The sequence below is a fragment of the Corvus cornix genome, chromosome 20 (assembly GCF_000738735.6).
Source record: "Corvus cornix cornix isolate S_Up_H32 chromosome 20, ASM73873v5, whole genome shotgun sequence".
Lineage (NCBI taxonomy): Eukaryota > Metazoa > Chordata > Aves > Passeriformes > Corvidae > Corvus > Corvus cornix.
Window position 1 is genome coordinate 5212557 of NC_046349.1, and position 16488 is coordinate 5229044.

Genomic DNA, 16488 nt, shown 5'->3' on the forward strand with positions numbered 1-16488 from the left:
CACAGCCCTGTAGCCCTGGATGGCAGCAAGGAGGGGCTCAAACCCAGAGCAAAGCCCGCTTTCACCTCATTCTTGTGAGCCAGGGACATACACCTCTTCCCGGTGTCTGAAACAGCCCTTTCATTATGTTTGTATTTAAAAATCTAACAGTGACTAAAGCAGTTTGCATAATAAACAGCTCCAGAGCCAGAAATATTTGCCTGCTCTCGGTAAAAAAAGGAAGTCCTCAGATCCTCTTCTGAAGACGGTAAGAAAGTGACAGAGTTTTCCCTTTGCAGGATATAAATATGCAGTGCAAATAGGTGGCTGCTGTCACTGCTTACATTTTGATGTATCTCTTCAGATAGCCTGGCAGCGCCAGGTTATTTTAGTGTCAAATCAAAGCTCTGGTTGTGTAAAGAAGCTGAGGAAAGGTACAGTCTGTGTTGCAGCAGAGGATGGAAGCTCCAAGAAGACTGGAGGCAGTCCTGTGAGACACGTACCAGCCATGCATACTAAACCTGCCATTTAGTACACCGACAAGAAAACCCGTTTATAAGAGCTGCTGCGGAACAGAAATAAATGTCTTCAGATTTGGATTGGGGAAGGAGGGGTGTTTTTCTAGGCAGGCACATGCTTCATTATCACATCTGCTAGAAGAAAATAAAGCTTTGGCCCCCTTTTACCCTCCATTTCCTTGTAGGAGAAAGAAATTAAAGAGCCTGCTTATGCCAGAAGAAAAACCTTGCGGGCTGATCCCTTTTTAATGCTCTCGTATGCAATGCACCAGTGCTGTCCTTGACTTAAACGAGTCAAGTGAGCCCAAACCTGCCTGATCTGCCTCCCCCCTTAGCATCACCCTTATCATCTCCCCGTGGTTCCGGCAGCCTCCACACTCCAGCCTGGTGCGGTGGCGTACAGAGATTGATAGCAAGGGGTCAGCCACACAGATAACAGAGACTGATAACGAGGGGTCTGTGGGACAGGTGTGCACACCCCCGCTCGCCTCCTCTCCCTTGGAAACGCTCACATTGCCCAGGAGCTGGTGCCTGTGGAGGGGTCTGGCGCGGTGGGACTTCACGGGAAGCCCCGAGAGCCCCCGAGCCCGTCCCGCCCAGGGGCTGCGAGGCCGGGCGGGGTGCGGGGTGTCACTGCGGGGTGTCACTGCGGGGTGTCACTGCGGGGTTGTCGCGGGGAGGCCGCGGAAGCAGCTCCGCCAAAGCCGCCCTCACCGCCATGCGGCCCGGGGGCGGGGCCGACGGGCAGGGGCGGGGCTTGTATGCAAATATCGGCGGCGGGGCGGGAAGTGGCGCATGCGCACTGCGCGCACGGAGCGGCACGGGTTCTTACACAATGCACCGGGCCCGGCAGCCGCGGGGAAGGGGCGGGGCCTCGCATGTAAATGAGGGCCGGGTTTTGCCGCGCTATTGGAGGAGGGAGAGGAAGGGGTGGGACCGGATATGTAAAGCAGCGAGCCGGCGTCGCGCATGGTGGGGGGGCGGCGGGTCGGAGCGGTCACGCCGGCGGGGCGTGGCCCACATGCAAATCATGCCGGCTCCGGGGGCGTGGCTCGCATGCAAATGCGCGCGCGGCCGCGTCCCACCCCCTGCCCGTCAGCCCGCTCCCCCGCCGCTTTAAAAGGCGCCGCGCCTGCGCAGAGTGCCGAAACCGGGACTTAGTCTGTTACACAACCGCGCTGCGCTCCCCGCGTCCCGCTCCGCCCGGCGCTCCTCTGCCCGCCGCTCCTCCCGCTCCGCCCGGCCGCCCGCGCCTCCGGCATGAGCGGGGACCAGCTGCACAACGATTCCCAGGTGAGCGCCCCGTGCCCGCCCGCGGGGCGCGCTCCCGGAGGACCCCCGCCGCGGTGCTCGCATCCCCCCGTGCCGGCCCCGGGCTGGCCGTCTCGCCACCCCCTGTAATCCCAGCGAGGGGACCGTGCCCTGCGGCCGCCCCCGCGCGTGTGGACAGAGCCCTGTCAGCCCGGGTGTCCCCCCGCGGCGGCATGGGGGGCGGTGGGAGCGGGGGCCCGCGTGTGACCCCCTGGCTGGGCGGAGAAGGGGAGGGGGCGGCTGCCGCGCTCCCCGGCTCGCTCCCCACTGGGGGGCTCGGGGAGGGTCTCCCTATGAGCTGTGTGGGGGCCTGGGGGCGCTTCACCCGCTCTCCCATCACCTTCCGCATCGCGCTGGGCTTTTCCCATTTGGTATTTAATTCCCCTAAAAATGAGGGTGTGGGCGGGGGTGGGGGTCCCCCAGAGCGCCGCGGGCCCGGGCGTGCTGACGGTGTGTCCCTGTGTGCTCTCCCCGCAGATCGAGGCGGATTTCCGAGCGAACGGTGAGTGCGGCCCCGGCGCGCCCCTCGCACAGACATGGCGTCCCAGAGACTAAGTCCCGGCTCCGCGCTCACCGGCCCCATTGTTCCCATCGAGCTGCCAAAAGCGCCCCTTTCCCGCCGGGATCGATCCCCCCCGACCCCCGCCGCCCCGAGTAGGGGCACCGCAGGCCCGCGATCCGAGCGCAGCGGCTCTGCCGGGGTCGCCTTTGGGCCCCGATTCCTCCCTGGAAAGTCGCCTTGTCGACGGTCGGGACTTAGTCTCTGCGCCATTTTCTTTTTCTCTCTCTCTCTGTGGCTTTTCTCTCCTTCTCCTCCTCCCCGAGCTGCCGCCGAGCCGCCTCTGCAGAGGCACCGGGCCGCCATCCCCGGCACCAGCCCCTTGTAACCGAGCGGAAAGCAAAGTTTTTAGCTAAAAAAAAAAAATTTAAAAATCCCAAGTCGCCCTTTTTTTTTTTTTTTTATCGCAGGCTCCCTCCCCCCACTGCTCCCCGTCTCTGTTCCATTGAGGGAATCCCTCCCTTCCCCTAAAATGAAAGGTGATTGCAACATGTTGCTCTTTAAAAGAAGCTGCTGCATCCATTTTAAGATCAGTCTTATTTCCTTCCTTGCTGTTTAAATGATGTAACTTTACCTTGTTGGGTGGGTTTTTTTTAAATTAAAATACAAACCTACTTTAAAAAAACCCAACAGACCACAGTGTAGACAATTCCAGAAAGGTAGACAGCATCACTTCAGGGACTTCGCAAGCTAACTTCATTTTGTTCAGAAACATTTACAGGAGTCCTGTAGTTTAATATATATATACATACATTTATATGTAGTTTTTTATATATGTATATATTTATATATGAATATATACGCTTATCTGTCTATGTTTGTATTCCTGTATACATACAGACATACAATATTATCTTTTCTAATCAGTCTGATGACTCCTAACTTTTTCTGATAATTTATTCATTTTCATAGGAAGCAAGCTAATTGCAAGCCTGCCCCATTTGATAGGTGTCACATTGAAGGGCTTAAGTAGGGTGAAGGGGAGTTGAGGACATACAACCAACCTTTGTGTGTGTGTATTACTGTCACTGTTTGGGATGTGTGAGGAGCTCTGAGCTGTCCTCTGATTGCCGAGGTGGTAGAGGACAAAAAAGGTGGTTGAAAATATCTGCTTGACTTATAGTTACACTGATTTTTAGAATGCTTTTCTGGATGATGTCCACGTGCCTGGTTGCTTTGTAAGGCTATTGTGTGTAAATATTTACGGATCTACGCTTTTGAGCACCTTTCTTTCTGTCAGTTCATTGGAATGTGATCGTGTGTGTGCAGCAGGAGCAGACAGTATCAAATATGCAGGCTTTGAACTCTTTATTTCCATTCTGAATTTATAGTAGGGCTCTATGAATAATTCTTATTGGGAAAAACGGGTGCCATGGATTTCCAAGAAGTACGAATGTAACTCTTGAAGCAATTTAAATATAAGCTTATATAGGAATGCTTGTAGCCTTCTTCTGCTGTAAAATACTTGCTTCATCTAAGGATCATTTTTATTTAGGGAAAAACACTCCCTGGTAAGCTGTAGTTACTTAGTATACTGTTGTACATAGCGGAAGTGATGTATATTTGACCTTTTCACTCCAGCTTCCAGTGAACCTTTTAGAGGGGGTTTTCTCCTCGATTGCGATCATGTGCTGTTTTATCCTTCTAAGAGTTCTAGTCATACAGCTCTTAAAACTCCTGTGGTTTTTATTTCTGCCATGTGTTGGAGGAATTCAATACAGAAATTCAAAGTAAGACACCTTGATGGAAAAACTGAATTCCTGGTAAATTGGGTGCACCCAACAAATCCATACCAGTGTAGGTATCAGCACCCTTTCCCTCCTATTGTAATTATTTATGGCAGTCGTGTAACATCATTGTTGCTGATCAGAGGCCCCTAAACCCCAAAACCCTTTTCAGCACTGGAAGGTATGTGTAACCCTGTTAGTCTTGCTAAGGGAATAATGCTGAATCGACACTGCCTGCTCTGACCTTGTGACCACCCCTGATCTCCCTGAAAACCTGTCACCTCTGCTTGCTCTGAGTCTTGTTTCCTCTGCACAGGAGTTCTTTGCACTCGTGTGTCAGGAATTTTCACGCGCAAATCTGAGAACAGTGGTTCTTGTTCAGGCAGAGCACTGATGTTCTTGCTCTTATTTTCTTGTTTTGATGCTATTTAGTGGCAAAGATTAGGAGTAGGTGGTAGGAATCTCAAGTGCTGGGTTTTTTCCCCCCAGATATTTAGAATTGGTTTGTTCTTTGATTATTGTCAGGCAGTGCTAAACAGTAGAGCCAAACTCTCCTTTTAGGCCTCCTGTACTTCACATTTGGGGGAAGGGAAGTTTTCTGGGGGCTGGTACTGACTCATTCTAAATGTTGAGTGTAGCAGCAGTAAACATTTTTGTTAATAAAGAATGTTTTGGGTGACTTTTGGCTAGTGTATCAGTAATAGGGCAGCTTAAGCACTTCGAAGCTTCCTGTTGTTATTAATGTTCCTATCTGGGTCAGTGGACACACTACCTCGGGTTGTGGTCACACAAGTTGTTGCAGCTGCAATAGGTTGGGTGGATCTGCCCATTGCAGGTCACCACGGTGCAGCCTGGTTGTAGCTGGGAGCCTGGATCTGGTTACACACCCGTTTCATTGATAGCAGGGTAGTGTTGGGTATGAGAGAGGGTGCCAGCAGTAAATATGTGTTCCTGGCTATTTCTTGTCATTAAATAGCCAGATCACTCTAAGCAAGAGTGTCCTGGGCAAATTCCAACTTGACTAATTGCATTCCATCTCAATATCCAGGTTCTTCCTCCTGCTTGGCTGTAGTGGGTATTTTTTTCACCTTAGCTGTATTTTTAGTATCCGTACGCATTGCAAAGAATTTTCCATGTTCAGTCCTAGCAGTGCCTGTTTGCAGACCATGCTGAGAGCGGTACTGTGCTGAAACAGCAAGCCTTTTCTGCAAGTAACATCCTTGCAGTCTTCAGCATTCAGAAGGGAAATGGAGCCTAAAACTGTTGTTTCCAACTACAGCTTGGATGCTGAAAATGTCCCCACCTCCACAGTTTGGATTCTATTGAGTTTTGCCTTTAAGAGCTTTGTTACTCAGGTTGGATGTAACAACCTCTTACTACTGAGGATAAATGTTGAGACTAAAAGCAATTTATCTTGACTTTCAGCTCTCCCATTGTGTTTGCAGAGTGCAGTAGATAAAAATTACTTTTGTTTGCAAAATAATCAAATTGCATTCCAAAGCTACTAAATTCCGCTAACTGCTATTAGTGCCTTGGCTGTTCAGCAGCCTGTGATCAGAACTTGTGTAAAATCCAGAACTGCTCAGTGTGGAGACTGAGGACATCACCCCAAGCAGTGCTTTTTGCCTCCAGTTGATTTGGCCAGTAATGTTAAGATGCAGTTTGAGGTCAAGTATCACTGGAGTAACCATTACAGTGCATTAAGAGGAGTCAAGTGTGAATTTGTCCAGCGTCACAGAGGTGGCTTCTGGAATTCAAACATGTTTGAAGGAGGGGCTTGCTTTAACAGTGAGTATTTTTTGGGGGGAAGAAAACCGAAGCCCTTACTGCTGCAGCATCTTATCAGGAGCTGGCAGGTTCCTGTGGCCTGTTGGCCTGTTGTGTTCCTATGTTGGCCCAAGCGCTCATGGGGCATCTGTGTATTTATCAGGCTGGCACCATGAAGGAATGAGCAAGAGGGAAATTCAAATTAAATAACAGGAGTGCTGAACCAAATGCCTTACAAGTTAAGGAATTTCAGCACGTTTTGTGTTTTGCATTAAGTTCATGTTTCATGTATGACAGAGCTGTGCAATAAGAGGTGTGGGTGATTTAAATGCTAACAAACTGTAGAGCAACATAGCAGAGATCTTTAGGATTTCTCAGTGGTTGTGAAACAGTCTGTTGGAGACCAGATTTGTGCTTCCTTGCTGCTGCCTTTCCTGGCGCCTTCTGGATGGGTGAGAGTTTTTTTGAAGGAGAGCAGGGCCACTTCTGGCATAGGGCTGTGTGTACCTTAGCACTGCTGTTAGACCCACTGTGCTAAACAAACTGCACGGATTTAGGAAGTGTGAAGGCACTGCCTGTGGTCTGTTTGTGTATGTGACATGTCAGGGAGAAGCTCTCTTTTAAGTTCCCTGGGAGCACGTCTCATGCATGCTTTAAATGTCAAATGTTTGGCAAGGGATCCAAAGTACAAAAGGTAGTTAATGGTGTTTAGGTGCAGATTGATACCTCTGCTGAAAATTTCCTCTGCCTTTCCTGTGATACATGGAGAGGAGAATCCAGAAGAATGTAGCTTGTTCTTTCCTTGCATCTCTCCCTGCCTTTGCTTCAGACTGCAGTGCTGGTGGTGAGCCTGCATTGTGGGAAGTGCTGCCCACAGCCTCAGAACAATGCTCGGGTAGTTTTAAGTCTGCAACCACTTAGTTTTTTATTTCAGAAGTATTTTACATAAGACGCCAATCCCTGCAAAATTTCTTAATTTTGTTCTTGCACTGATTTTCAATATGTTCGCAGCAATCTCTCTCAGGGCTTGTTAGGATATAACAGTGTAGCTTCACTGTGGGAATCTTCAGATTGTCATAGGTGACAGTACTCTGAAGTAAATTGATCATTCATTACACTTCTCAGAAATGTAAATAAACGTGCTGTTGGTAAGCTGCTCTTCACTATCATGGGCTACATAAGTTGGTTGCATCTATTTTCCCCAGCAGAAGCCTCTGAAGGGTTTTGCTAGAGAGACCTTGAGCTCTGTTGTGTTAATTGTTCTGACACATTCAGCATTTAGGTTAAAACTTAATGGGTGTCTGGTGGGAGTGGGGAGTTGAATGCATGTTTGGGAGCTGCAGCCAACTTGTGTTTTTGTTAAAACTCAGCAGAATTACTTAAACGTGCTGGAAGATGTGTTTCAGGGGTTAATGGCCCGTGTGTTTCTATCTCTTAGCAGGTTTTCTTAAAATGTTTTTCCTTTTACTCCAGTGTTAAGCACTCTCTGTTATTAATGTGTTATCAGGGCTTCTTTGTTTACTTTGTAAAACATGAAAAATTTTGAACCAGGGGACCAGTGTAAAAGTGTGCCTTTTTTTACATGGCTTCGTGTAAATTAGACACACAGCTCATAAATGTGATCAAGCACAAATCAGATCTAATTTCATTTACAACTGTGACTTCAGATATTCGTTAGATAGTTCATTGAATTCCAACCTCCTGAGTTGCACTGTCAGCAGAAACTGCAATAATATGTAATTATAGCAAGTACTTAACATCTCATTGACTCAAATTCCTCTGTTAATGATTTCACTGGATTCCTGTTGAAGTAATACCTGCTGAAGTAGCACAAGCCACTGCCCTATTAGAGGGAGGCTCCAGGTCAGATTCTTCCTAGTGCTGTAAATTGCTGTAGTTCTGCTAAAATCAGTGGAGCACTGACAGTGTATCTGCTTTTTTGTTACGGGACTGCAGGGATGGGGTTTAATATCACAGTGACTATTTAAGAGAAATACAATTTAACCTAGGAAATCAGTGCAGATTTTTTTTTTCCTGTGGCTTTTCAAGATGGGACAGTTTCTCTTTCAAGTCTGCTTGAGCTGGTTGTGCTGATACAGTTTCTCCTATCCTTGTAGGACGTGTAGTCATTCACAAATATTTATTGCCTTATTAAATTGAATTGGTTTTGTGGCTGCCAGTTTTATAAATACTGCTCCACATTTTATAGAAAACCTCACACTCCAAAACATGGGAGCAAAATCTGTTTAGTGTTATGTGTTCTGCTTCTGCCTGGGTTTTTGAAGGTCTGTGTCTTAGCTTTCCAAATCTGAGAGAGGATTTTCAATGTAGAAATCAGTGTTTACCACCTTGCTGTCCTGGGACTGTCCCTTTTGGCAGAGCATATGACAGATCTGCCTGTACCTTCTCCCTGCAGGACTCTCTGTTCTGAGCTGTTCAGCGCTGTCAGCATTTAAATAGGGCTCATCTTTAGATTTCAGAATGGTTCCTCCTGTGAAGGGAACGGGAGAAGGGTATGGGCTTGCTGTGGTTTCAGCAGCGAGTTTGCTGCTGTCCTGCTCTTCTGAAAAAAAGCAGTAGAAAATAAATTTAAAACCCAGTTCATTGCTGCAGTAGGATTACTTCTTTTAAACAGTGTTCCTAGTTACTGCTTACTCTTAGTCCTTACTCCACCTGTAACTGCCTGCTCCAGGGAGCTCCTCTGCGTGTGCTCTGGTGGCTTCCACTGTCCATCACTAGCTGAACACTGGAATTACTACAGCGTGGAAGTGCTTTTCCAGGCAGAGCAGAGAGAGCCTTTTCTGCTGCAGGATCCTGCTATTTCCTAGCTCAGCTGAACACGTTGTAGTAGTGGTTTCCCGGTGTGTATGAGACTACAGTATTTTTAGCACAGCGTTTGTTCAAAATGTCCTGGCTGACATAAATGCTAAATAGTTCCAGTGGTTTATAGTTGGAAATATTTTCATCTTGAATGCTAGCTTTTTAAACTAATGATCTTAGTCAACTGCAGTAATATCTTGTGGTGTCACAGCAAGAGTTAGGACATTGGGAAGGTGATGTGAAAAGAAATGGTGGAGTTAATTTTGGATTCTTGTGACCTGCATGGTAGAAGGAGGATTAGAAAATTTTTTTGGCTTCAGAAATATGAGCATACCTGCATGTTTTCAAGTGGAAATTTGGTTTCTAAATTTGACTTCTGTAGCTGCTCAGCTGATGGACAAGTGAGAGCTCCAGAGTTGAGAATGAAAGCAGAGAATATGGAACTGTAGTCAGTCTTCCTGAAATTTGTTCTTTTGTAACACATACTTAGCATCAACAATTCTCAGACTTCTTTAAGATGAACGTAGGACTTTTTAAATCCCTGTCTGTGTCAGCAGGAGCGGTGGCAGGAAATACAGTTTTGTGCCGATAATCTGGGAGATCCTCCAACACAACTGGTGGAGATCAGACTTGATGCTTTTGGGGATGTGGGAGACCTTGGCAATTAGTTCTCTATTAATATTAATGACAGAGATGGAGTTATGTAATGAGGGAAGATGAGTAGGAGAGGGACAGTGGTTCAAATGAGAATTGCCTCACAAATTTTCTAGTGCTGTCACAGAGTTCTGGTGATGTTTTCCATCATGTCAAGGCCTGTTTCTGTGCTAGAATAAAATACTCTACAGGTGCTTCACCCTGGGGAAGTTCCCCTTGTTTCATGGCTGTTGCTTGAATCTCAGCAGCTTCTCTTGAAGGTGGTTGCAGCAGTAGTTCAGTTTGGACTAATGGCTTGCACTGACAGCTGCTCTGTGTTTGAGATCTGCCTGTTCCCAGTATGAAGGAGTCCCAAGGACGGACAGCAGCGAGCATGCCTTACTCCTGTCTTGGGAAGTTCTGGAGATGGGGGCTGGAAAACGTCTGAAATGCTTATCTTGATGGGATGGGGGCAGTGCAGGCTCACTGGAGGCACAGCAGGAAAGTTGGTTTAGGTGCTTGTCACTCAGCCTCAGCAGACAGTGTCTTCTTGAGGAAAAACCCCCTGCATCTCCACCTGAAGTACTTACATCCCTTTCTAAGTTTGAAGGTGGTGACTTCTGAAATTGGGATGATGGCAGGATAAAGAGGGACAGCATCAGACTGTTGGGAAATGGTTTTAATTGGAGGCTCCAGTCTCAAAGAGACAAAAGTTGCTTCCCACAGAGCTTCTGATCGGTAGATGGTTTTGGATTCCTTATCGATATTTTTTGACGTGAGTGTATTTGTTCATGTTCACAAGCTTGCCATATGCTTTGTGCAGTTGTGAGCTGTGTGGGTGTCCCTGTATGTATTTTTATCTTATACCTTCGTCAGAGAAGGAGCTTTTTAGGGAGTGCTAGCAAGACAATGGCTTCCTTCTCTATCAGTATTGCAGAGTGCTGAGTCTCATGGTGCCCACCAAAAGATGGAGATTTTCCTTCATCATTCTGCCCAGCATAGACATGTTACAGACAGATGGACATTCATGGAATTCAGCTCTGCAGCAGAGTAGTGCTGCAGCTGCCTGGATCTTTCCATGACAGGAGAGAGATTGATTTCTGCCTCAGGAAAGCTTGGAGTGTACTTGTAACTTCACTAAAATTTTTTGATCAGTCTGTGTAACTCATCTCCAGCTGTGTCCATTAAACACATGTTCCATGATGGGGACGTGCTAGTGTCCTGGTTTTGGCTGGGATAGAGTTAAGCTTCTTCATAGTAGCTGGTACAGTGCTGTGCTCTCGGATTTAGTTGAGAATAATGTTGATACCACACTGATGTTTCAGTTGTTTGGACGCCTAGCTAAGTGCCTGCTAGGTCTCATCAGCTGCAGTGTACAGCTGACAGTCTTTTCACACACACAGCATTCAGCACATAGTGCAGCTTTATTTGGGGGAGAAATACTCTTACATTCTCAATGAAGGCATGGTTCTGGTTCTTCAAGATGTCCATTTTTCTTCCATAATGCTATCTTTCAATGATTTTCTAAAAATAAGACCCTGGTGGCTTTTATTCCTTATTGCTCATTTTGTAATCCCAGTCACTGATTTGTGTAGTGTTACTAATTTTTGCAGCAAGCATCCAGGACCTCAGTAGTTGAGTATTTTGCTGTGTTTAAGAATAAATCATAAGAAGAAATTAAATACGAGGTCTGATGTTGAACATGCATAAGTTGCATACAGCTCTTCTGTCTGAAACTCACTGTTTGGCTGCTCTGAAATAAGTTTTACCAAATGCTTTGGAATTTCTAAAGTGTTGGGATTACTCCACTACTCAGTGTATGCGGCAGGAAATTGGAAGTTGTCTTGTTTCCATCCAAATGTCTTGTCAGTTTGTTGCAGCTAGCTGTATGGCAGTGTCTAAATTGAATAATTTAAAGAATTTTTAGACACTGGCCAGAGATGTGGCTTCATAGTTAAAAAGTCAAGAAAATAATTCCTAGGAATGGAGCAATCCCCAAGTGCAGATAGCTTTTTAATTTTTTCCTGGCATTTGTCACATGCTCTGCTCTGTTGTCTAACACAGCTTCTGACACGAGAGCATGAACTTGTAGAGTGTTATCCAGAATATTTTTTCTTTCATTTGTCACTTCTGTACACATTTTTAATTGAACAACATTGCATCAGCTTTTCCTGTGCATGTAACATGGAATAGATGACCTGGGCTTCAGAGCCAGGGCAGTGTACTTTAGTTGAACTTTTTATTGATGGCAATATTTTACTACTCAAGGCTTATCCTGGTATTTGAACAAGGGCCAGATTGTCAAAACAGCTGCTCCTCTTCCTCTGAGGTTGCGCTTTCTTGTTTTGCAGAGGTGGCTTATAAAGACCCTTTAGGAAAGAAGACTCTTCAGTGTTTTTTTCCCCTTTGAACTACAGTGTCTGTTGCAGATTTTTCAGTATCTGGAGGTAGAGTTGAAAAATGTGATTTTCTAGCTAAAATGCGGAGATTTCTGGAGTTAGGGTTTAAACACAACTGGAACAGTTGTATTTTTGTGGTCTGTGAGCAGTTTTAGGAGGAGAAAAGTACAGGTGGTGCCAGGGCACAGAATTTGTTCCATACAGTCTCTTTGGAGATAACCAGGTGGGAAGGCTGTCTTCCTTCATCTGCTCTGCAATAGATGCAAGAGGATAGAGTTTGTGCTGTCCCTAGGGAGATTAGTAGCTGATAAGTTGGCAATTCTTATTCCAGCTTCTGGTTTGGGCCAGCTGTCGGCGTGTCTGGCGTGCTTGGTGCTCTGCTCAGGATGTGACGGTGAAGGGTTGAATGTGAAGAGAGACTCTCTTGAAGCTGAAGGCAAGAAGCACTGGGGAAGGACATTTTGTTACTCATGGATGCTATGTCTGGGTTTAAGGTCCTTTGTGCTGTACATTGTTATCCTGTCCTAAGGCCATATTGTTTAAATAGGCAGCACAGTGGGGGAAGAGGGAGTACTATGCTCTTCTCAGAGCTGGAGAAACCGGAACATAGTGGGAGTGATTTTTTCCAGCACTGAAATAGATATAAAGCTGTCTGGCTGGGACTGAGATTCAGTTCCATCTTGGACATTTGCTTCTGATTTTTAATTCCTTCTCCAGCTGAAGACTAAGGTGCATATCAAAGGGCAGCCCAAAAAAAAAAAAAAAAAAAAAAAGGAGCTAAGGAGCTTCTGCAGTTTTAGCATATTATTATATGCAAATCTCATCTCAGGATCTAAGGTGTGCATTTTTTTCTGTGGTACTACATTATTTTACAAATACTTATGATACAATACAAATTATACAAATTACAAATGTTGTGTGGAGGGTTCTGCAATTAGTGAAATCACTGGGTTTGCAATAGGGAGACAGTGGCTTCCTGGTTTGTGTGCAGGGTTCTGGTATCAGGTACGTCAATCTCTTGCACCATATAGGCCACCTTGCTATGAGTGTCTCCTAACTGAGCCTGGAGCAATAGGAAGAGCAAATTATGTCTTCTCCCAGTTTGTGAATGCTGGCAAGTGTGTGAGTAAGATCAGTTTTTGGAAAGATAAAATGGCTGGGATGGGCAGGTACTGGTTAAAACTTGCCTTAGTAAGGCACCTTACAAGTTAGACGAGCACTCTCCAGTTTAATCCAGCCTTTTGGGAAATGGGAAGCTGGAGCTCTTTGGAGATCCATGTGAAGGGGATGATTCATTGCAACACAAGCAGCGTGTACAAAATGGAGAGATGGAGTAGAGCTAGTGACGTACTCTGAGGTTTGTTCTCTAGAATTAATGACCACCAGATGGGGAATAAAAGGCTGCCTGCTTTTCTTCTGAGGACCGGGAATGTCATTGAGGCTGTTAAAATGTGCTGTATCTGTGGTAATGCTGCTTGTGCACAGCAAACCCTTTGATGTGTGGATCAGAGTTCGCTTTCCTTGCTGGTGTTTCCCCTCAACACTTGGGTTTTAGAATGGGTTTTGGCTGAAGATGAGATTCCTGGAGTGTGGTTTACAGTGCACCTCAGGGATACAGAACAAAAGTCTTTGAGTGCTTTCTGCAGTAGAAAAACTAAGGTGCAAGTTGTGTTCCAGTCTAAATGGCCAGACCCAGGGGCAGTAGGTTCATGTGGGCAGAAATGCAGTGCAAGAGATGAACTCATAACAACAGTGACCTTGATTAACTTCTGCAGTGTTGCCCAATCCCACTGTAGGTGTCATCTCCATCTAGCTTTGCAGTAAGCAAGGCACAAATCAGAGTCTGAATGTCAGTGCTGTTAACTCTGATACTTGCAAGTTGTCATCCTAGAAGTGTGTAGGTGTTTGGGTTGCTTCGTCTTGCTCCATCAGATGGGACATCTCTCCAGCTGTCCAGGATACCTTTGGACGTGAACGTGGAGAACATTTGCATTTTTCAAGAGCCTTTTACACTTTTGCAATCTCCTGTCCTCCTGCCTTCTTCCTACTCCAAAGCCTGGAAGACTGTCAGAGGAGCCATCATCTTGTCTGAGTCATGTTATCATAGCTGTGTATGTCACCTGCACTTCATTAGGGAACATAAGCAGGCTGTCCTTGAAATACCTGTTTTTATGAGTAGATAGAGTCTTCTAATTTAAAATATGCTGCTCTCTGGATTTTGGTAGCTGTCATGAACAATGTTTTTCTTTTGTCATCAAGTAGGCTTATTCAGCATCACCTGTATCGAAAGGAAGCTGCTTTCTGGGTTTTAGGCTGTTGTAATCGTATAGATATAAAAAGTACAGCTTGGCCCTTGATGCTCTGTGCTTGGCAGCTTTAGTTGTCAGCATGTGGTCTTGGGAGAGCGCAGCACGGTGTGGTTTAGTTTGCCCCAGTCTTTAGCTTGTCTTGCAGTAGATGGAGCCTGCAGCTTTCAATAAGATGGCTATCCCAGTAATTTAATTCTTAAATTGAATCCTGGGCACAAGGCAGAAGCAGTTGAATTGGCGAGTCCATCATTCTCTTGTTTCACAAAAGAAGGTGTAAAGCTGTTGTTCTGGAAGCACTGTGTTCTGTCTAACACATTTCCCCCCTTCCTTCCTGTCCTGCCTTGTTGTTGAGACTTCTGTCCATTGATGCATAATCGTCAGTTTATGGTTTTGCTCCACATCACTGTCAAAACATGAGCTTGTCTGTGCACAGCAAAACATGAATTTACATTTGAACCACAGCCTGAGTTAAAATACTCCTTCTCTGTGTTCATGAGTGGGCCTCTCCTGCAGCACTCATCCTGGGCAATATTTGCCTCTTTCAGGAATCTGATAGATTTTTCTTCAAAGCTGCCAGCGTTGTCTTTGCACACCAGCTGAATCTGGTCTGCGTGCACTTAGCAAGCTGAGTACCCTGGTGCTGACAGCAGGGATAGTGAGTTCAGCAGGGGCTGCACTGCATCTCCCAGGAGTTAATCTGTGCTTGGGCTGTGCCCATCGCTCCTCAGTGTACTTGGTGAGAACAAGAAACGATGCTGACACCACGGCCACGTTTCTGAGGGATCGGGAGCTTTGCTAAGTCTTTGTGTACTGAAGTGAGGGTGTATTTTTAAATGGTTTCCTTTGTAGGGAATGAAGCTGTGGAGCATTGTTTTGTGAAATAAGTCCCCTGTAGCTGTATTTCACAATAACATGAAACAGTGTTCAAAACAGATGTGAGCCTCATTTATTAAGGGCAGAATTAATTTGGTTTTAATTTAAGTTTTTGTGGTTTTTACCCTTTTTTGTAAATACCCCATCCATTCACCCTAGCATGGGAGCCTCATGCTCAGATTCTAATCCAGAATAAGAAAACTTGAATTCCAAAGGGAATTTGTTAGTGTTTGGGTTTTTTTCTAAGGTGAATTTTTATACTGTCTTTTTGTGTGTATTAACATTTTAATCTCACCAGAGCTCTGGAATTAGTCTTTGGCAATTAGCTCCATAGGTAACCAGAGCCAAACAAGCCCTGACTTTACTTGTTTTTCCCCAATACTAAGAGAAGTATTTAGAAATGATTGTAGTACATCGACTACAAACAAGTATAATGGTAATTTTTATCATAGTAGCTTCAGAGGCTGGAAAAGTAAGTTTTTCCACTGGTTTTCAGTTCAAGAAAGATATAGTGTTCAGAAGGGCTTTCTTCTAAGCATCCATGAAGTTTAGTGCAGATTTGTGTCATTTCTAGGTTTGTCACAGATCTGTTATTTCTGGTTCTGAAGGTGGAGCCATTTGCTTGCTCAGTTCCTCATCCTGTAAGCTCAAGCTCTTTCTTAAATCTTAACTGTCTCCTCCCCATCACTGCCAGGTATTCAGATAGACTCTGTAGGTGGTGTGGTTAGCACTTTGTAACTGCAGGTATGTGATTTCCCAGATCCTGTCATCTGAATGGGTTTAGTTACGTTCAGATCAAATTACTTGGGGAGATTGCTACGCCAAAAAGGCACAGACTTCAGTTGTCAGGCTTCTTTGTACACCAAGAGTCAGAAGATGTTTCCTTCCTGTAGGTCACTGCAGTTTTCCCTTGCACTTAATCCACCCAGAATTATCCTTGTACATCAGACATGCACGTAGTTCACAAAGCAGCCTCTTACGGAACAAATTCTGGGCTTGACCTTAATGTAGACTTTACATAGTAGCAAAGTTAGATTTTTTTTTTTTTAGCATATCATGCTTGGTCTTAGCAAATTATCTCCTTGTTTTACTTGTCTGTGCTTATAGCTTTCACTTAAAAAGGAAAATTGCAGTTTCTCTATCAGGATAGCTGTCTTACTGTGAAGTGTGACACGATTCCACTACTTGTCACAGAGACTGCAGTGACCGAAAATGTCTTGTTTTGTATTTTGATCTCAAGTAACTCATGCTCTAAAGTCTCTTATTGTGAAAACCTAATGCTGGACTGTTTCTCTGGTCGTAGATCATTTCTTCAGCAGAGACTGCTGCGCTGCTCCGCCTCTTAGACGCACAAACATGCTCTTAGGAAACCAGGTTGAACTTACATTGTATCCAACAAATTTGGGGTATTTAGTCCGGCATTACAAGAAGAAAAGTATTCCTGTTACAAGCTGTTACTTAATTCTCGATTTTATTAAACCCTTTTTTCAGGAGTATCTTGATCTGCTGGAGCAGCTGCTTAGTTTTGAGAGTGGCATGTGAAGCTAAGTATCTCATGTTGTTTGTAATTTTCAGAATAGGTTATTCACCGTT

General features: G+C 45.4%; 1 protein-coding gene across 1 annotated transcript in view; it reads left to right on the forward strand.

Annotated features, from left to right (window-relative positions):
* The first annotated feature begins 1654 nt into the window (after positions 1-1654).
* Positions 1655-16488, forward strand: part of TOP1 (DNA topoisomerase I) — a 66646-nt gene continuing 51812 nt past the window's right edge. Inside the window, exons 1-2 of the mRNA XM_039563441.1 lie at positions 1655-1790; positions 2286-2310. Coding sequence (XP_039419375.1) covers positions 1758-1790; positions 2286-2310 — 58 coding nt within the window. The 5' untranslated portion in view covers positions 1655-1757. The remainder of the gene's footprint in view (positions 1791-2285; positions 2311-16488) is intronic.